The sequence below is a fragment of the Microcebus murinus genome, chromosome 2 (genome assembly GCF_040939455.1).
Source record: "Microcebus murinus isolate Inina chromosome 2, M.murinus_Inina_mat1.0, whole genome shotgun sequence".
NCBI classification, from domain to species: Eukaryota; Metazoa; Chordata; class Mammalia; order Primates; family Cheirogaleidae; genus Microcebus; species Microcebus murinus.
In genome coordinates this window covers 20071741-20093534 of record NC_134105.1, presented here as the reverse complement: position 1 = coordinate 20093534, position 21794 = coordinate 20071741, and the positions used below count along the sequence as shown (strand labels likewise).

Below are 21794 nucleotides of genomic sequence, written 5' to 3'. Positions count from 1 at the left end.
GTAAACATAGTTTCCTATTCCTTACTTCTCCTTCTACCATACACAGAAAGGTGCTTTGGAAATGTTGAGGCATACTTTTCAACCCACAGAGGGAGAACTGAACTCATTTTGTCTTGTTTAAGATGATCTCACCTGAGCTAAATAAAAGAATGCCAGTCACACAAAGAAGGGAATTTCAGTAGCAGACTAAAAATAGAAACATGCATAAATAATTTATCCTTGAAAAATACTTAAGTGAGAACAAACCTGAAAAATGTGTGATGTTCTACACAGACTTTCCATAATTTCTTAGCTGCTCGGTAACTGGGAAGTTTGAATCCAATGGTACTTTCATATTGTTCTTGCTATAAAAACACAAGTAAACGTAGAACATGAAGTATCATCTGACTATAGTGATATAGTACCAGAGAAATTTGGTGCCACAAAAGAGGCCATTGTTAGAATTTAAGGACATAAAATATCATTTGAAATTTTTTCCTACTTACCAAAAGAAATTCACTCATTGAGGGTAGCTTTTTCCAAAGCAAGGAAGTCAGGGAATGCATCTCGTATATAAAACACACACACACAGAGTACATTTTTCTGCAACATAATTAAGTTACCTTTTGATTGTCCAGATGCTGCTTTTCTTTAGTCACTATCTGCATTTGGAATACAGTCTACTCAATGATCAGGGAATGGGCTATCCATGATTTCTCCAACCACTCAACATTATTATGCAATAGCAATTGGTAATAAGAGCTAAAGATTTTGGATCAAGCCAGATTTTTAAAAATTAATTTTTAATTGAAAAATAAAAATTATATATATTTAGCATCTACAACATGTTGCTATGAAATATGTATATATTGTGCAATGGCCAAATTAAGCTAAATTGACATGCATAACCTCACATACTTATTTAATTGTGGTGTGAATACTTATTGTTACTAACTTTAGTTCCCATGGTATACAATAGACCTCTTGAACTTATTCCACAGATTCTTGATTTATTACATTTTTGCTTTTTCCTTTAATTCATCATTAATTTATCTATATACCTCTTTGACTTAAGCAAACCATATCCTGCCAAGGCTACTAATAGGCACTATTATTGCCAGTAACACTATGATTAGATAGTATCACCTGTATTTTTACACATGAAGAAACTGAGGTCAGAAAAGTTATTTGTTCAGTCTCACAGCTATGAAATGGCAAAACCAGAATTCCAGCCTCTCCACTATACCATGCTACTTCTAAATCATCTATTATAGTCATAATATTCCGCTTCTCAAAATACTACTGTTGTTCCTGTCTGCTTTCTTAAATATGTTATATAGCTGACATCCATAAAAGCTAAGGACTTCTCATTATCATATTTATTATTATTCATGCATGTGTATATTTATTTTTTAACTACCTTCCCACATTAAAATGTAAAATTGTTCAGGGATGGAATTCTTATTCACTGTTATATCTCTAGCCCCTAGAGTGGTGCCTGGCACAAGGAGAGCTCTCAATATATATTTGTTGACTGAATAACTCTTGGACTTGAAACTTTGAGGGAAGACATTGATTGCTGTGTGCTTGGCACAGGTAAATAATTATGGTACAAAATAAATGCTTCAATTCTAATCCCTATCCAAGATTTTTAAGGTTGCACATCCAGAATTTCCAGGCTCAAATAAGGAGCCATTTTTCACCAGTAGATGGTGATATCTACACACACAGAAAGCCATCTTATGTCAGAATAGTCCTTTCTTGTTTAGAGCTTTTACAATTGACATCTCATTTGATCTTCAAATAACTGTGACAAACAAAGTATTATCATGCTTGAAAGCTGAGCCTTAGATGTTTCTAGGGTCTTTTGCTTAGTAAGCAGCAGTGAAGGAGCCAAAACTTTTTTTTAAATTTAATTCCTATTTAATTTTCTGCTGTACCATAATGGCTCTTCAATATGAAAGTTAAATTTGGCTGGCATTAGTATATCCTAAAACTTGACCAACAACTAACTGAGTTAACTGGCACAAAATTGAACATCCAACTCTATTAAAAATCTGGAACTTGACCCTAGAGAACTTAACATTCTCTATAACCACTACAGGTATGCATACAAATAAATTTTAATTATGAGTTGGTGGTATAAAACATAAGTAACTTAGCCCAACAAATAATTTTAACATCTAATGTTACTCAATTAAAAAATATTTGTCCAACAACTTTTTGTCTGTAGTAAACAAGACACAAGTTTATCAATCCAAGTTTCACTTTTGGCCATGGTATATTTACTAACAGGAAGAGAAATGTTCAGAAAACCAGTAGTAAGGAAGAGAAGAAATATCAATTTAGAAAACAGAATCACCAGCCCCTGAATAGGTAGCCACAGAGAAACCTCTTAGATAACATAACAAAGAAAACAGGAATGAAAAGATGTTTTAAACATGGTTTATGTCTGGTTTGGGAGGAAAAAAAACACGAATTCTGTACCTCTCCAGGCCGAATCTTGATGAAAAAGCTGCTACGTTTGTAAGAAATCTTCAGCACTTTGGGCCAAGGAAAACGGTTAATTCTCAGCTTATCTTTGTAAACCAGAAGGCCACTAGAGCAGACACCTAGGATGATATCCACTCCCTCCAAGTCCTGAAAAAGAAAAGTATTAACATGTCAGTCTTGAGCAAAGTGCTCTACGCTCTGTTGACTATTATGAGATAATCTGAAGGTAACAACAACCAAAAACATTTACAAAGCATACAATGAAAAACAAAGCTTAGCCTAATAATCCAACTGACTATTTTGTTTAAATCAGCAGTCATGACTTCCGGAAGGCCAGGGCTTAAGACTATGTACGTTACCAAATATATACACACAATTATAATTCTTGTTTTTTAATGATAAAGTGGTAATCTCTCCAGAAATCATGTTAAGTATAGGAGTTGACTCTATTTCTGTATAAACTCAGCATAAGGGAATTTCAGGTTCTTATAATAATTGATGTTAAGTATGTATGTTAAATTAAAAATATGATCCCTGGCGGGGCGTGGTGGCTCACGCATGTAATCCTAGCACTCTGTGAGGCTGAGGTGGGCGGATGGCTCAAGGTCAGGAGTTCGAAACCAGCCTAAGTGAGAGCGAGACCCTGTCTCTACTATAAATAGAGAGAAATTAATTTGGCCAACTAATTATATATATATATATATATAAATTAGCCGGGCATGGTGGCGCATGCCTATAGTCCCAGCTACTTAGGAGGCTGAGGCAGTAGGATCGCTTGAGCCCAGGAGTCTGAGGTTGCTGTGAGCTAGGCTGACACCACGGCACTTACTCTAGCTTGGGCAACAAAGTGAGACTCTGTCTCAAAAAAAAATAAAAAATAAAAAATAAATAAAAATATGATCCCTAAGCCAAGAAGGAACATTAAGGCAAAATGAAGTCATATTAACATGTTTCTTTATTAAAATTTTTTTAAATTAAATACATATTAATCATCTATATCCATAACACAAGGAAAACAAGGAAAATAAATTTCACTTAAGTTAATCTCTCTAAATGACTATTTGTTGGCTAAGTAATCAAAACCCAGAGTTAAGCACTTTTGACTATTTTTTTCCCCAAAAATGAGTATAGAGAAACATATTACTGTCTACATGTGTTACGTACAAGCGTAACAGAGAAGCAGAAATTATATACAGTTCCAATTCAGTGACTATGTAACTGAGAATTTCCCAGAAGATGCCCTCTTAAATTTTTAAAGCCTATGGGTATAACTCTCTCTCGCTAAGTGACATGCTTTGGAGAAACAATTTGCTTTATAACATCTGGGAAAAGAACATGCTTTCTGATTCCTTTATCCATTCCTGAATTGACACCAGCCTGCAGCAAGAATTGAGAAGCAAAACATAACAATTTCAGTTCTAGAAATATATCTAATCTTATGTACTAATCTTTTTACTCTCTACTTCAGAGATTCACAGAAGTTACAGTACTCAGCCCAAAACAATCCACAGCAACCTCTTACGAAAAACCACTAACATGCAATAGAATTTTATTAGAATTAATAGAATTTAAATAAGGAAGAGACTATCAGATATTCGGGTTGGGAGAACCCTGAAAGGTCACTTTAGTCCAATCACATACCAGATGCTTATATGTCCTTTTCTAAATTCCTATGAAGTGATTCTTCTGCCTATTCTAGAATACCTCCAGCAAAGGGGAGCTCACTACCTATTGACGTAGATCAGTCCATCTTTGAATAGTTCTGTTAAATAATTTGTCAAATTAACATGAACAGTATATTTGCCTATAGCTTCCATTTTGCCATCTCTAGGTTTATATCTTGGATCCGTACTAAAATCTCTACTTCACTCATCACTCCTTTAAACACATGAAGACAGATATTACATCTTCCCCAAACTTTCTCTTTTGTGGGTTAAATACTCCTATTCCTTTGATTGCTTCTCATTGGAAATAGTTTTGAGTCTCCTCATCCTGCAGAGCCCTTTCACTCACAACCTCCTCAACCTCCCCACCTATTTTAATAGCTGAAGATGAAGTCAAGATACTTGCCTTAAGTATTCATTCTCTCAGGTTTAACTAGGATTAAAGCCCAAGTTTCCAATGCCCTAACCCAGGGTTTTTGAATGCACTACAGTGGGAATTAGAAACACCTGGAGAGCTTGTTAAAACAGAATTCTAGGCTCCAGCCCCAGAGCTCTGATTCAGTAAGTCTAGGATTGGGCCTGAAATGTGTATTTCTAACAAGTTCCTAGGTGATGCTAAATTCTGCTGGTTCAGAGATCACAATTTGAGAACCACTGCCCTAGGCCAAGGGTTCTTAGTTTTAAGCATGAATTAGAATCATTTGGGATGCTCATTAAATCTGGAGATTCTAGAGCCTCTCCTCCAAAGTAATTCCATAAATCCGAGAGGAGCTCAGGGATCTCCATATTTAATAAACACCCTTGGTGATTCTTTTTTTTTTTTTTTTTTTGAGACAAAGTCTCACTTTGTTGCCTGGGCTAGAGTGCTGTGGCATCAGCCTAGCTCACAGCAACCTCAAACTCCTGGGCTCAAGGGATCCTCCTCAGCCTCCCAAGTAGCTGGGACTACAGGCATGCGCCACCATGCCCAGCTAATTTTTTATATATATGTTTTTAGTTGACTAATTAATTTCTTTCTATTTATAGTAGATACGGAGTCTCGCTCTTGCTCAGGGTGGTTTCAAACTCCTGCCCTTGAGGGATCCACCTGCCTCAGCCTCCCAGAGTGCTAGGATTATAGGCATTAGCCACCGCACCTAGCCTACCCTTGGTGATTCTGATGTAGGTAACATTGGCTATGAAACAGCCCTTACTGCCACTCTATATTTTCAAATGTAACTGCATCTTAGGAAAATACAATTTCTTCTTCTCTAGGTGCTATGTCTTTTGATCCTTATAGTGGCTTGGATATGAAACTTTATTCTGATGGTGGAATTGCTAAGGAGCAATTCAATTGATACATTTGATTTATTCAGTTGATACACTTAATATTTTAATAAGAAATATCTTTTCTGAATGTTTTAAAATATCCTAGATTGATTTTGAATGTTTATACCCCAGAATTATTTGAATATTTTAAAATATTCTGGATGTTGGTAAGAAGTATTATATGACACAGATGTGATACATGCATAACAAGCCTGTGACATATAATACATATACATGCATATTAATAAAGGCCAAATTTATCATTACCTTTGCTTTATGAAGATCAACTCCATACATAGATAACTTTTTGGCATTCTCAAGAAATTCCAAGTCAGCCTGAGCAGGAGTCATGGATCTTTGATAGAATAAAAATAAAAAATTATTTTAGTGTCATCATTTACAATAATAACATTTATATATTCATTGTGCTTTACTTAAATAAACATACATATACCAATATGTACATAAGATATATTTCAATGTCCTGAAAGTAGGTTATTATGGAACAAGTTTCTTACCACTACCTGTATCTAAATAATTGAAATATGCTTTAGATAAAGGTGTCTTGAGGAAACAGAGTCACCAAAAAGCTATCAGAAAAAAACATTTTTAAAATCCTACTAAAAAATTTCCTTAAAGCTACCTCATCCACCATATCTGTCCCCCTCCACTTTCCCCTTTCTTCAGCCCTTTTCTCTAACACATATATTTAATAAATTCCTCCCACTAATTTTTCTTGCTAATGTGATGACCAAATTAAATCCTCTGAGGGCATGGTGCAATTTACAATATCCTCCTAGCTGCCTTTTTCTCTCCATATTCCTGAAATGAGTTATTATGGAAATTAAACAAGAGGGCAGCAGACGTTACTTAACTGAAGACTCTTAATGGGGGCAGGCTAGATGAAAAGAAAATTTCTAGTAACAGATGGTGTCCTGCCCAGTGATCTAAACAAAATAAATTGGTTAATAGAAGCAGACAGATAATAGGGCTGCTTTCTCCATTATTAAGATGTCTTCATTACCAGGCATATAATGAATTAAATTTGTTTGAAAACAATCAGTCTCACTGTCTAAACATTCACTGTGATGGTCTTTCTTTCTCCTTCATAAGTTTCCCCTCTTTTGAAAAGTGCTCATGAGCTGAGCTATTATATAGAGCTTTCAGGACAAAAATATCACTCCTAATGCTGCATAATTCAGACCAATCAAGTATAACTTTATACTAACAATAATGCAGCCACACCCCCAAAGAAAATCATGTAAATGCCAGATTCCCATAAGACTGCCTCAAGCTATAGAAAGCAGCAGGGATCCCTTCATTTAACAAGGAAAAGTGTCTCTTCCAAACCCATCTGTCTCATTAAAAAGGACAAAGGATTAGAACAACCACAACCAAAAGAAAAAAAAAATATCTCAGGTGATAGGCTGTAGATTTGTTAATGCTAAACCTCCATGAATAAACTTTTCACACATTCTAAAGCATCACGCTTGAATTCTATTTATTAATGGACCTGAAATTGAACATGAAAAAAAGGAGAATGGGAAAATTAACCCATATGCAAGTCCGTATGTTCAAGTCATTAAAAATATTTCAGAAAACTTTTGTAGTTAAAAATTATTTTCCCATAGAAAGTATATACTTTTCTAATTAAGGTTACTCTCATTTTACTTTTTTTTACTTCCTAGACACAAGGTCTTGCTCTGTCGCCCAGACTGCAGTGCAACGGTGTAATCATAGTTCACCGAAGCCTAGAACTCCTGGACTAAAGTAACCCTTCTGCCTCAGCCTCCTGGGTAGTTGGGACTACAGGTAAGTCCCACCACATCCAGCTAATGTTTTTTTATTTTTTGTAGAGATGGGGTCTTATGTTGCCCAGGTTGGTCTTGAACTCCTGGCCTAAAGTGATCCTCCCACCTCAGCTTCCCAAAGCGCTGGGATTACAGGTGTGAGCCACTGTGCCCGGATGTATTTTGTTGTTACTGTTTTCAGCAGGATGAATTTTAGCATTTTGAAGTTGGAACATAGCATGAATGTTAGAGTACCACACTTTCATTTTGCTGCTGGAGAAACATGTCCTGAGGGATCACATGGCCACGGGCAGCTTAGGACTCTTAGTTTGAGACAGCAGACCAAAGCCGGGACTCCAGTCACATTATTTGGGCTAGAATCCTGGCTCCCATACTTAAGAGTGTTCAGCCAGTGTCTCCCTCAATCTCTATGAGGAAAGAATTATCATAATGCCTATTTCCAGATACTAGGAAAGATAATGATTTTTTTGTCTTTGTTCAATGAAGGAATATGACTTTTAGGATCAAATAAGATAATGGTTGTAGAACTGCTTTGTAAGCTATAAAAGTTTATTATTATTGCAACCTTAGATTTCTGATAATCCAGTGGTCTATTTACAGAGATCATAAAATTAAGAGAAATAATTTGGATCACTTGAATTTGAAGACAAATTTAAAAACACTAATGAAGCAAGCATGTTAAAAATCTTCACTCACTCCTTTAATCCTAAGGGACATTAATGGGGTCAAATCTAATTTCAAACTATGTAGTTAAATGCTTCTACAAATCAGCATGCTTTAAAATTGTATTATGGGCAGGAGGTAAGAAGAGATCTTTAATTTTAAAACTTCCTTGTTAGTCAAAAATAGTATTTACATTTGAAGTTTGACTAATTCTCACATTTATAATTTTTAGCCAGGTGCAGGGGCACACACTTGTAAATATATATATCTATATATATACATTTTTTTTTTTTTTTTTTGAGACAGAGTCTCACTTCGTTGCCCAGGCTAGAGTGAATGCCATGGTGTCAGCCTAGCTCACAGCAATCTCAATCTCCCGGGCTCAAGCAATCCTCCTGCCTCAGCCTCCCAAGTAGCTGGGACTACAGGCATGCGCCACCATGGCCAGCTAATTTTTTTCTATATATATTAGTTGGCCAATTAAGTTCTTTCTATTTATTGTAGAGACAGGGTCTCGCTCTTGCTCAGGTTGGTTTCAAACTCCTGAGCTCAAATGATCTACCCAACTCGGCCTCCCAGAGTGCTAGGATTACAGGCGTGAGCCACCGCGCTGGGCCTGTAGATCTATTAATAGCTACTTGGGAGGCTGAGGCGGGAGGATTGCTTGAGCCAATGAGTTTAAGCCCAGCATGGGCAACTTGGCAGACAGACTCAGTCTCTAAACCCAGCTAGTTTGAGTTTGAGGACACAGTACGCTATGACTGCACCTATAAAAAGCCACTGCATTCCAGCCTAGACAACATAGAGAGACCTTGTCTTTTAAAAAAAATTTTATATAATTAAAAAAATTTTGAAACAATTGTTTCCTAAAAGCTATATGCAATACAAATAATTTTTTCCTGAGCCATTTGAGAATAAACTACCAATCTGATGACCCATCACTCCTGAATACTTTTTATTACAAACTAAAAGTTTATGCAAACAAGGACATTCTTCTACATTCCCGATACAACAGTCAAAACCAGGAAATTAACATTTGACACATTACTGCCACATAACTGTCAGACCCCCCATCAAGTTTAGGCAGTTGTTGCAGAAGGATCCAGTTTAGCATCATGAGTTTCATTCAGTTCATGTATCTTCAGTCTTCCTCAGTGTGGCCTTAATCTTTCTTTGATTTTTTTTTTTTTTTTTGAGACAGAGTCTCGCTTTGTTGCCCAGGCTAGAGTGAGTGCCGTGGCGTCAGCCTAGCTCACAGCAACCTCAAACTCCTGGGCTGGAGTGATCCTTCTGCCTCAGCCTCCCAGGTAGCTGGGACTACAGGCATGCGCCACCATGCCCGGCTAATTTTTTATATATATATATCAGTTGGCCAATTAATTTCTTTCTATTTATAGTAGAGACGGGGTCTCGCTCAGGCTGGTTTTGAACTCCTGACCTTGAGCAATCCGCCCGCCTCAGCCTCCCAAGAGCTAGGATTACAGGCGTGAGCCACAGCGCCCGGCCTTCTTTCTTTGATTTTTAAAACCTTTACTCTTTATAGATTACAGGACAATTATTCTGTAGAATGCCCTACAACTTGGGACTCCATGAGTTGATTCAGGTTTGCATCTTTGACAGAAATATTATAGAAGTGGCACTGTGTTCTCACTGCATCCTATCAGGTGGTATATAATTTCAAGTTGTCCCTTCTGATGTCCCAAGGTGATGTTCTTTTTGATCACTGATGTCTTCCAGGCTTCTCCTCTGTGATTCCTCTTTAACTCTTTGTAATTAATAAGCATTTTGTGGAAATGTTTTTGAAACTTTTTGAATATCCTATTCCTTATCAAACTTTCGATTTATTCATTTATTTGCTTGCTTTATTTAATGTAATACAATTAGTGCAGTGACACATCATAGCTCACTGCATTCTTGAACTACTGGGCTCAAGTGATCCTTCTGAGTAGCAAGAACTACAGGTGTGTGCCACCATACCCGGCTAATTTTTTTTTTTTTTTTTTTTTTTTTTTTTTTTTGAGACAGAGTCTCGCTTTGTTGCCCAGGCTAGAGTGAGTGCCATGGCATCAGCCTAGCTCACAGCAACCTCAACCTCCTGGGCTCAAGTGATCCTGCTGCCTCAGCCTCCCGAGTAGCTGGGACTACAGGCATGCGCCACCATGCCCGGCTAATTTTTTCTATATATATATTAGTTGCCCAATTAATTTCTTTCTATTTATAGTAGAGACGGGGTCTCGCTCTTGCTCAGGCTGGTTTCGAACTCCTGACCTTGAGCAATCCTCCCGCCTCGGCCTCCCAGAGTGCTAGGATTACAGGCGTGAGCCACCGCGCCCGGCCTATACCCGGCTAATTTTAATTTGTTTTTTAGAGGTGTGTGTGTGTATGTGTGTGTGTGGGGGGGTCTTGCTATGTTGCTCAGGCTAGTCTTGAACTCCTGGACTCCAGTGATCCTGTGGCATTAGCCTCTTGAGTAGCTGGGATTACAAACTCTAGCCACTACGCCTGGCTCTTCCTTATTTGTTTTAATGCTTAAATTGGCCCAGACTTGGTCAGCAAGAGCCTCTCCAAGCTGGAGTCTTTGTCCTTCTGACCATTTTCCATCATTTTTTGAGTACCTCTTTCTGGCACAATATAGAGTATGCATGTTGTACATATCTATTTACATTTCTATTTCTATATGTATCTATCTAGATATTGGAAACCATACATTCCCAATTGAAACCTCCAGTTTTAGTGCAATACCACAGGGCTCATTTTAGTTTCTCTCTTTCCATAATTTGTAGCTCTCTTTATTGACAGTAAGAAACCTGGCTCTAATTATCCTGAATATATTGACTAATTTGGTCAATCTCCCTATATATAGGCAATTTCTCATTGCTGCCACTGACACTTCCCCCATGTGGATGCCCTTCTTACCCTGCTTGGACTCTAAATTCCTCATTCTGAGCTGCTCCTCACACATGGATGCTCTCCTTACCTCATTTGGGTTCTGACTCCCAGTGTTAGACCACCTCTTCTATGGACACCTTCTTCATTCTGCTCAGGCTTTGACACTCTACATCAGGCACCACCCCATGTGGATGCCCTCCACACCCTACATAGGCCCTACTCCCATATTAATGCCCTTCTCACTCTGCTTGGCTTCTGAAACCCACCACCAGGTGCCCAGACAAGACTACCATCCTTATCCTTTTGAGCTCTGACTCTTCATGCCAGGATGCCCACCCCCTCAAACCCATGGGCATGCTCCTCGCTCTGTTTAGGCCTCAATATCCAAAGCCAGACTGCCCCTCTGCATGGATAACTACCTTGCTCTGCTCAACCTAATGATCCTAGAAAGCTTTTTCCAATTATAAAAATCATATACATTCATTGTATAAAATTTGGAAAATATCGGTAAGAGCATAGAAAAAAAGAAAAGTCTCCCATAATCCCACCACCCACAGACATCTGTACATGTAAATACATTTTGCAAGTTAATCTGACAAATAAAACAAATTATTTTTAACCTTAAAATTTTAAAGATGAAAGTTTTTCCTAAAATTTCTAAGACCTGTGAAGGTCATAATAAACAAGCTGAGAAAAGATTAGATACCTCTAAACCACTAAGAGTACTGTCTTGAATTTATTCAGTACTACTTCATAATTTAATACTTGTAAGTATTGCAGCTTACAAAAGTACCTAACTAGGGAGTTCTGGCAGTGGTGAACTCTTGCTCATTAAAAAGAAAACTTACAAGGAAATTTTCCTATATTTATTTATTTCAAGTAAGTGGGGTCAGGACAGAGCCATTCAGGGAGTTCCAGTGCCATGTGACAGCCTTTTAATAATGTTTGTTGTATCTTCTAATTAAGGATTATGATTTCAAATAACTGTGGGAGGGAGGGGGGAAACTGACAAGTTTACATACCTCTCTAGGACCCATAAGTGGAAGGCAATTAATTTTAAAGCTTGATTTGCTAGTGTAAATTTAAAGTGTTAATTATAGCTTCAAAATCCCTGTCTGGGCAAAGGGCCACTACTAAGGGTTTCATTTACGTAGGCTGTCTTCTATTTGTCTGAGAAGCAGGGTAGTATTTGCTTATACTGTACTTTCCAATGCATACTAAAATGATTATGCCTCAGCAGAAGTTTCTTTGGATTAGTTAAAACGCCATTTGTTGTACATAATGAAATTTTTCATTTGTGTTTGTGAGGATTATAAATCTTTCCAAAAAGGAGCAAGTAAACTCCAAGATGATAGACTTCTGAATTTTTTAGTCATGGTGATCCATTATTGCTCACTTTCTATCCATATACCTAACAGAACATCAACTGGACCACATCCATTTGTCCTTAGAGATTGTTTCACCTATGAGTTTAAATTCTGTTAAATTCTAAGAGTTGTTCTCCAAATCCAGACTCACATTCAGAACTTGTAAAATGGGGATAAGAATTATTATTATCTTAGCAAATATTTGAACTCTCACTATACATTAGTCATGCCAGTTTACATGAATTTTTTGATTAAACACAAAATTCATATTATTGCTCTCATTTTTCAGATGAGAAAGCTGAAGCTTAGGGACCTTAAGTAATTTACCCAGAGTTACATAGTTACTAAAGATGGAGTCTAAATTTAAAGCAAGACAGGTGGATTCCAGAGCCTATGCTTTTAACTATGGTACCCTATTGCCTAACTCAGTGGTTCTCAAACTTTTTTGGCCTCAGGACCTCTTTAATCTCTTAACAATTATTGTAACAACTACTGAGGACTCCAAAGAACTTTTTTTTATGTGGCTTATACCTATTAGTATTTAATATATTAGAAATTTTTAAACTAAGAAAAATTTAAAATATTTATTAAATTTCTAAAGAATAAAAATAAATCCATTATTTCAACATTAACATTACTTGTGAAAAATAACAATATTTCCCCAAAAATGTAATGAAAAGGTAATATTGTTTTTCATATTTACAAATCACTTCAATGTCTGGTTTAGAAGATAGCTGTAGTCTCCTATCTTCTGCATTCAATCCGTTACAATGTATTGACTTGATAATATATGAAGAAATATACTCTCACACAAATATGCAGTTGGAAAAGGAAAGACTGAGAACTTAAAATATTCTTGTTTGATATACCAAAGTCAACAATGGCAGTTTCTTAAAAGTTAATTGCAATGCGAAATGTGGAAATGTATCAATGAACTTTATGTACTGTTACATTAAGATCCACTGGCCTATCTTGCACTTTTTTTTTATTTCAGTATATTATGGGGGTACAAATGTTTAGGTTACATATGTTGCCCTTGGCGCCCCTCCGCCCTCGAGTCAGAGCTTCAAGCGTGTCCATCCTCCAGATGGTGCACATCGCACTCATTATGTATGTATATATCCATCCCCTACTCTCCCCTTGCATCTGCCCGATGCCAGATAAATGTGCTTTTTTTTTTTTTAAGAGACAGGGTCTCACTCTGTTGCTCGGACTAGAGTGCTATGGCACAATCATAGCTCACTGCAACCTTGAACTCTGGAGTTCAAGCAGTCCTCCCACCTCAGCCTTAAATAGCTAGGACTACAGATGCGCACTTCCATGCCCGGCTCCATTTTTTAAATTTCTTGTGGAGACAAGGTTTTATTATGTTGCCCAGGCTGGTCTTGAACTCCTGGGCTTAAGCGATCCTCCAGCCGAGGCATCCCAAAGTGCTGGGATTACAGGCATGAGCCACCACACCTAGCCTATCTTGCACTTTGAAGAGATCTTTTACTCATACATGATTTTGTAACATCATGCATTTCTTATCTAAAAACTATTGGTTCACCAAGTTATGTAAATCTTCCAAATGTTAACACATTTCATTATACAATATACGTATAAGAAAAATTATATTCATTAAAATCACCATTGCCCTTGGCAGAAAAAGTCTTTAAGTATTTAAAAGCTGTCACAATCAACAAATAAATGTCGTTTGTTTTCCTAAAAGTATCAGCTCATTCATTTTTGAGAAAATGAATTTCGGCTAGGTGTGGTAGCTCATGCCTATAATCCTAGCACTCTGGGAGCCTAGCACACAGAGGCAGGAGGATTGCTTGAGGTCAGGAGTTCAAGACCAGTCTCAGCAAAAGCAAGACCCCATCTCTACTAAAAAAAAAAAAAATAGAAAGAAATTAGCTGGACAACTAAACATAGAAAAAATTAGCAGGGGGTGGTTGCCCACATCTGTAGTCTCAGCTACTCCGGAGGCTGAGGCAGAAGGATGGCTTGAGCCCAGGAGTTGGAGGTTGCTGTGAGCTAGGCATTCTAGCCAGGCAACAGAGCAAGATTCTGTGTCAAAAAAAAAAAAAATATATATGAATGCCAAATAACCAAATCTGAATAATCATAGTATGTATATGTGTACATGTATTAATATTTTTATATATAAACTTTTAGAATTATAAGCAGAATATGATTAAAAGTATTAAAATGTATTCAAAGACAATGTAATATCCTTAAGTTAATTATCAACAAGTTGAAAGCAGTGTATTTAGTGATCCCAGACATCAGTGCATTGGAATGTATAAGCTCCAACTTGAAAAGCAGACTGGTAATTCCCTTTGGAAATAGTGTGACCCCATGAGAGTTGGGTAACTCTTATAAAACTACCATCTAGGTTGCAAACTTTAAAGTCCTTATTGTGGACATCATGACTGAGGTACTTGAACCCACAGGGGCAATAAGGCCAATAAGGCACACAGAATTGGGGTACCTTGAGTTAAATCTCTCTTATTTGAAGCATCCCAATCCATGCAATCCTACTGGAAACACCCTAAGGAGAACAAGATGCCTCAACAGCTAGACAGAATACTTGCTACTACCATGGCAAGCCTACTGAGAACACTCTTTGGATTTCCTTTTGAGCAATGTGACCCTTTGAAGCTTGGTAACCTAACTCATACTAACATAACTCAGGGGCCGGGCGCAGTGGCTCACACCTGTAATCTAGCACTCTAGGAGGCTGAGGCAGGCGGATTGCTCGAGGTCAGGAGTTCAAAACCAGCCTGAGCAAGATCGAGACCCTGTCTCTATTATAAATAGAAAGAAATTAATTGGCCAACTAATATACAGAGAAAAAATTAGCCAGGCATGGTGGCACATGCCTGTAGTGCCAGATACTTGGGAGGGCTGAAGCAGAAGGATTGCTTGAGCTCAAGAGTTTGAGGTTGCTATGAGCTAGGCTGACGCCACAGCACTCACTCTAGCCTGGGCAACAAAGCGAGACTGTCTCAAAAAAAAAAAAAAAACACCATAATTCAGGGTACTGACTCAAGGCCAAGATTTGACTTTCACGTTAATACACTAAGGCAGCTTATAAAATTTAGCTATAGCAAGTCACTCAAATAACAATGAATGTATGATGGGAAGAAATACAAATTCTTCTGGCACTTTAATATTAGCTAATATTTATTGAATTTTTCTATGTGAAAGACTGTGACATTGTATTAAATGTTTTATTAATACACACATTACCTCTTCTAAACTTAGCAATCACCCTATTTCCTTGGAGGTAATAATCTTCATCAGAAATATAAGGAAAATTCAGAGAGGTTATAAATGAATTACCTAAGGTCACAAGGCTAGGACCAAGCAGAGTCAAGATTTTGACCCAGCTCAGACTGACTATAAACCCTGTTCTTACTCATTGTGTTATGAAACCTCCCAACATCATCAATTGTTTTCATGAAAAAAAGCAATATAGTTAGTGAATTCAATAAAGACTTTTAAAAATACTTTCAGGGGTTTCATGGGCCCTCTGAAATCCATCCATGTATACAGATCTCAAGTTAAAAACCCTTGCTCTAAGGATCTCAAGGCACCTACCTAATACAGTATAAGAACTTTTAAATCCGGGAGGAAAAAAGGTAAGGCAATAATAAGATAGCCACCACTTATTGAGCTGTTTCAGGCACTGTGCTAGGTGCTTTGCATATATTACTTTGGTAGGTTTTCATCCTACAATGCAATGCCTATTACTCTGATCAGAAAACTGAGGTTAAGAATAATTAAATGACTTGCTCAAAGTCACCCAGTGGCAGTAACTGAGATCACACTGACTCTTTCTATGGCACTATGTGCCCTTTTAGGCAAACACTGAATCAATACCACATCAAGGGTTTAAACTTACTGCCAAAACACAGAACAAACGCTGGAGACATATTCACCTGTATGACTTGTGCAGTTCCATGACCTTCTCTTCAAGTTCCTTGGTCTGATTTGGGGCCAGTTTAAAATCACTAACATAATCCACACCATGGAGTTCTGGGTCATAGTCTCCCAGCTCAGACTGGATGGTATAAGAACCTAACAATGCTAACGTTGCAAAGGAACAAGGCAGACGTCCTGCAACTATGTCCTGCCGAAGCTGAAGACATAAATAATATCTACAACCAAAAGAGAAAAGATGTTATCATGTCAGCAGCAACAACAGCAAAATATAGAGACAAAAAGGGGAAAAGGGGGGAGAGAGAAAGAGAAAAAAATAAAGAGGGAGAAGAAAATAGAGAGGTTAAGTAAATATGAGATTACATCAATAATTGTTTAATTTAGGTAATGGGTATAGGTCATTGTACTATAATTTTTTCCTTTCTGTGTGAAAATTCTCCATATAGAACGTTTAAAAAAATACTGTAACTATGTTATACACGTTTAGAAAAAGTTGGGAAAGTCTGAAGGAATTAATGAAACTAATATTTTGTTAAGTATACTAAGTACCATAGATACATAAAGTGTCTTATCTAATCTTTACAAAAAAACTTGTGAGGTGGGTATCATTGCCACATTATAGATAAGGAGGCATCCTTAGAGGCTTAGCTTGCTCAATGTCAGAGGGCAACAAAGGCTGTTTGGCTCCAAAACCAGGCCCATTCTTTTCTATCACAGTGCTTTGCCAAATGTGTAGATATTGTCTTCCATATACAAAGATGACATTATTTACATATTTTCACTATGACATGAACATTCTGGTGTGTTTTCCCTCCAAGGTGAGCTAAGTTGTATACAGCCTTCCACATATTATCAGCAACCTTGTAAAACTAATTCCACCTGTGTGCTACACTGTTGGGAATTCAGATTGCAGTTAAAACAGTTCAATCCAACACATTAATTGAGTGCCTTAACGTGTATAGATACTTCTCTCAGTATAATGCTCATATATATGGCCCTGACCTCCTTACCACTGGGTCTAACTATCTGAGTTGACCAGTTCAGACTGTTTTACCAAGGAAAAGTGTGATTACATTGGTAATTCTTATATTAATTAGAATCATATCTTTGCTTTTACCATAAGCAAGATATTGAATAACATATACATCAGTAATAGTTTTTCTATCTATAATTAGTCGCTACATTCATGCTTTCTCCAAAAAAAATAGAGCAATGCCAAATAAGTCACAAGAATTTTAAACTCCTCTAAAATGTAGATAATTAGCAAAGATTTTTAGGGATGTATTTTGTTTTATATATAATAAGCCCAGATGAAGAAAGATGAGTAAGTAGTAACTCTAAAAGACAAATATTACCCATGAAAATAACCAAAACAATTTTTTAAGGCAGATATATGGCATCTCAGCCTCAAGAATGTATTAATACTAAGGATGAATAGACAACGATAAGAAAAAAATGGTATAGACTTTTCATAGAACTAATAATCAGATTTTTAAGAGTTTAGTCTATACTCTTATTTGAGAGATACAGAAGAAACTGAGGCCTACACATTATAAATTTGACTGAAATCAGATAGTTGGCAGCAAAATCAAATTAGAAAGCAGTGTTTGACAACCAACAGTTCAATGTAACAAACATTTGCCAAGTACTATTTATAAGGCTCCATGTGAGAGGCTATGGATATAATTATGTACAGTAGTACTCTTTATAATATATTGCTTTTCCATTTTCTTACTAATATTTTTACAGAATCTAATAAAAGTAATTTTCTTAAAGGAAATCAGGTTGCTTTTAAAGAGTATAAGATTTATTTCATAAATTAAGTGAGCTCGAACAAATATTCCGCTCATGGGGATCAACCTAATCATACAGTTTAAAAGGGAAGATATAGGAAGAAATATTACCACTGAGACTTTTAGCTCTTTTGATCCCTATAAGAAAGAACATGGTGGGAAAAGAGTATAAAAGCAAAAAACAAAAAAATCAGTAGAGCCATTTTACCACATATATCTGTGGCTTGCCTGTTGGAGGGTGGTGTGGTTTATAGGAGCCCCGCCCAGCTTGGCATAATACCCCTGATAAGCAAGACTGGTTTCCTACCACTTTCCTCCAGGCAGGTCAGACACTTGAGGCTTTTAGGCTCACTTATTTGCAAGCTTGCTTGAAGTGACTAGAAACTTTCTCTCTTAGGCTAAGCATTCAATAGTTCATCATTTTTCTTTAATTCTGAATAGGGAAATTTCCAGAGCTTATGATGATGAAATTACTATTATATATTTAACTATTACTTAATTGCTTACCTTGTTATGTCTTCTGTTAACTGTGCTGGGTCAGGTGGATAAAACTTTACATTAAATGTAAAATTCCAAGGGACACCTGTAAAAATAAACACAAAAGAATTTTATGTTTGTATCTAAGTTTATGATTATTATAAGTACCTTACAAAATCACTTCTCGGCCTTTTGGCTAAGATCAAGTGTAGAAGTACCTCAAAATACTCAAAAATTTATTTTTTTCCTAAAATTTTAAAATATTTTCATGCCCTGTGGATTAAAAAAATTTTTTTCTTAAAGAAAAAGAAGAAAGTTGCTTAGATATCACTTAAGAGTTAGAGCTAGAAGATCTCATTTTTTTACCTGACTTATTATTATATAATAATTTTGTTTACAAAGGATGAGAACTACATAGGGAAAATAATATGACAAAAACCATGCTTTATGGTAACTTGCATGTAACAATGGTTTTCAAACTGTGATCTATATAGTCATGTGTCACTGAACAAGGATACATTCTGAAAAACACCTCATTAGACAATTTCATTATAATGTAAACATCAGATGGTTTAGCCTCTACACACATAGGCTTAATGGTGTGTCATAGTATATATCATAGGCTACAAACCTGTACAGCATATTACTGTACTGAATATTGTAGGCAATTATAACAATGTTAAGTATTTGTGTATCTAAATATAGAAAAGGTATAATAAAATACGGTATTATAATTCTATGGGACCATCATCATACATGCAGTCCCTGTTGACAGAAATGTCACTATTCAGTGCATAACTGTACTATTCTGAATCCTGAGAGGTCACTCAGAAATGTTCTTTTTTGGTTTTGGCATTATTTAGGATATCTGTCAAGAGTATCTCAAATAAAAGCATTCTTCTCATTAATATGGGTGAGATTAGGAGATTATTTTAGAAATAAGAACAAAGAAGTAATATATATAGGTAGCTTTTAGAAACTATACTTCTATCAAAAATATTTTAGGCATGAAAACTGTAAGAGTTCAATCCTCAGACACATACAAATGTGTTGTATTTTTGATCTACAATGAAAATCAGAGATTACAAGTAAAGTTCAAACAAAGAATGCCTTTCAATTTTTCCAGCTGAGTACTACCCTTCAGGGTTTTTCTAGCATGTCTGCTGGCCTCCCAAAGAGTAAGGCCTAATCTCAGCTAGAATGAAGTATGATTGGTTATGATGCTAAGAATTGTCATATTGTTCAGTACTAACTGCATGCTAGGCACTAAGCCAGCCCTCTTACATACGTTAACTCATTTAATCCTCGGAGAAACCCAAAGAGGTAAGTACTAGTATTAATTCATTTTATATAAGGAAGCAGACACTGAGGAAAGTACATAGCTAGTTAACTCAGAGTTCTTTTACTTCATATCCTGTGTTGTTTTTGTTTTTGAGACAGAGTCTTACTCTATTGCCTGGGGTAGAATGCAATGGTATCATCTTAGCTCACTGCAATCTCAAACTCTGAGCTCAAGCAATCATTGTGCCTTAGCCTCCTGAGTAGCTGGGACTACAGGCACTAGCCACCATGCAGAGCTAATTCTTCTATTTTTTGTAGAGATGGGATCTTGCTATGATGCTTGGACTGGTCTTGAACTCCTGGCCTCAAGCAATTCTTACACCTCAGCTTTCTGAAGTGCTAGGATTACAGCCATGAGACACTGCACCCAGCAATCCCATGCCTTTAACCACTGGACTCCACTATCCCGCTACAAACATTTATGTGTCAAATATCATTCTGTGTTTTGTGTCCATAGTGTTTCGTCTCCAAGTACTACTTTTATTGCAAATAGTTGACAATGAAAATATGAAGATTATAATTTAGAGTAGTTTGAATGTCTTAATGGGTATGTACTTTTAAGTATACTAAAATATTTAATATAGGAGTCCCTTAAAAATGATCATTATTTTCCTTTAACATTTGACTAAAAGGCAAATTCCATACAATATAAAAAGATGTCTCAAAGCCTAGCCAGATCCCAGTACTTACCATCAACCCACCTCTAATACTTCATATCCAAAAACTTTAAATGACACTTAGACCAGAAAAACCCATAACTGTTTCTCAGAAGGGAGGTGGTGGTATTTTCATGGCATACCATACATCAAGACTACTTGTTGTTTCACTTTCCAATATGATCAAATCATATCAATCTAGCCATTGTTAATTCATAACTCCCCACACAGACTTAACAACGACAATAAGTTAGGCAAGGTGGCACATGTCTGGAGTCCCACCTACTTGAGAGGCTGAGGTAGAGGATCACTTGAGCCCAGGAGTTTGAGACCAGCCGGGGCAAAGTAGTGAGACCCCCATCTCTTAAAAAAGAAGTCCTCTATATCAGTGGTCCCCAAACTTTTTGGCACCAGGGACTGGTTTCATAGAAGACAATTTTTCCATTGGTGGGAGAGGGCAGAAGGTGAAGCTCAGGCAGTAAAGCAAGAGATGGGGAGGGTCTATAAATACAGATGAAACTTGGCTCACTCACCTGTAGCTCACCTCCTGCAGTACAGCCCCCTCCCCCACCTTCCTAAGTTTCATGGAAGACAATTCTTCCATGGATCAGGGAGGTGGGGTACGGCCCGGCCCTTAACAGGCCATAGACTGATACTGGTCCGTAGCCTGGGGCTTGGGGACCACAGCTCTACGCTACTCATAAAAATGCATTGGGTAAAGCAAATCAATATAGAAAGCAAAGATAGCCAAAAGAATGTTTAACACAGTTGGCCCTCTGTATCTGTGGGTTCTGCATCTGTGGAGTCAACCAACTCTGGATCCAAAATATTTGGAAAAAAACAAAGGATAGTTGTGCCTGAACTGAACAGGTACAGACTGTTTTTCTTGTCATTATTCCCTAAACAATACAGCATAACAACTATTTATACAGCACTTACATTATATTAGGTATTATAAGTAATCTGGAGATTATTTAAAGTATAGGGAAAGATTCTGTAGGTTATATGCAAATACCAAACCGTTTTATATAAGGAACTTGATTTTAGTATTCTTGGAGGTCCTAGAATCAATCCCCTATGGCTACCATGATTGTGTAGGTAATTTCAGTGTTTAAGAACTTTAAACATGGGCCAGGCACAGTGGCTCACACCTGTGATCCTAGCACTATGGGAGGTCAAGTTGGGAGGATCACTCAAGGTCAGGAGTTCAAAACCAGCCTGAGCAAGAGTGAGACCCCCCCCCTCTACTAAAAGTAGAAATTAGTTGGCCAACTAAAAAATATATAGACAAACTTAGCCAGGCATGGTGGTGCATGCCTGTAGTCCCAGCTACTCGGGAGGCTAAGGCAGAAGGATTGCTTGAGCCCAGGAGTTTGAGGTTGCTGCGAGCTAGGCTGACATCACAGCAGTCTAGCCTGGGCAA

At 37.0% G+C, this 21794-nt stretch overlaps 1 protein-coding gene and 1 pseudogene across 5 annotated transcripts in view; one reads left to right on the top strand and one right to left on the bottom strand.

The window, feature by feature from the left end:
* EPB41 (erythrocyte membrane protein band 4.1) overlaps positions 1-21794 on the bottom strand; it is a 204283-nt gene that overhangs the window by 71015 nt on the left and 111474 nt on the right. For all 5 annotated transcript variants that reach the window (XM_075995895.1, XM_012750476.3, XM_075995880.1 and 2 more), the window contains exons 6-10: positions 18405-18480; positions 16104-16322; positions 5712-5799; positions 2467-2619; positions 247-344 (exon numbers count right to left, since the gene is read on the bottom strand). In XM_075995895.1, coding sequence (XP_075852010.1) covers positions 247-344; positions 2467-2619; positions 5712-5799; positions 16104-16322; positions 18405-18480 — 634 coding nt within the window. The remainder of the gene's footprint in view (positions 1-246; positions 345-2466; positions 2620-5711; positions 5800-16103; positions 16323-18404; positions 18481-21794) is intronic.
* LOC142869641 (uncharacterized) lies at positions 18551-18632 on the top strand (annotated as a pseudogene).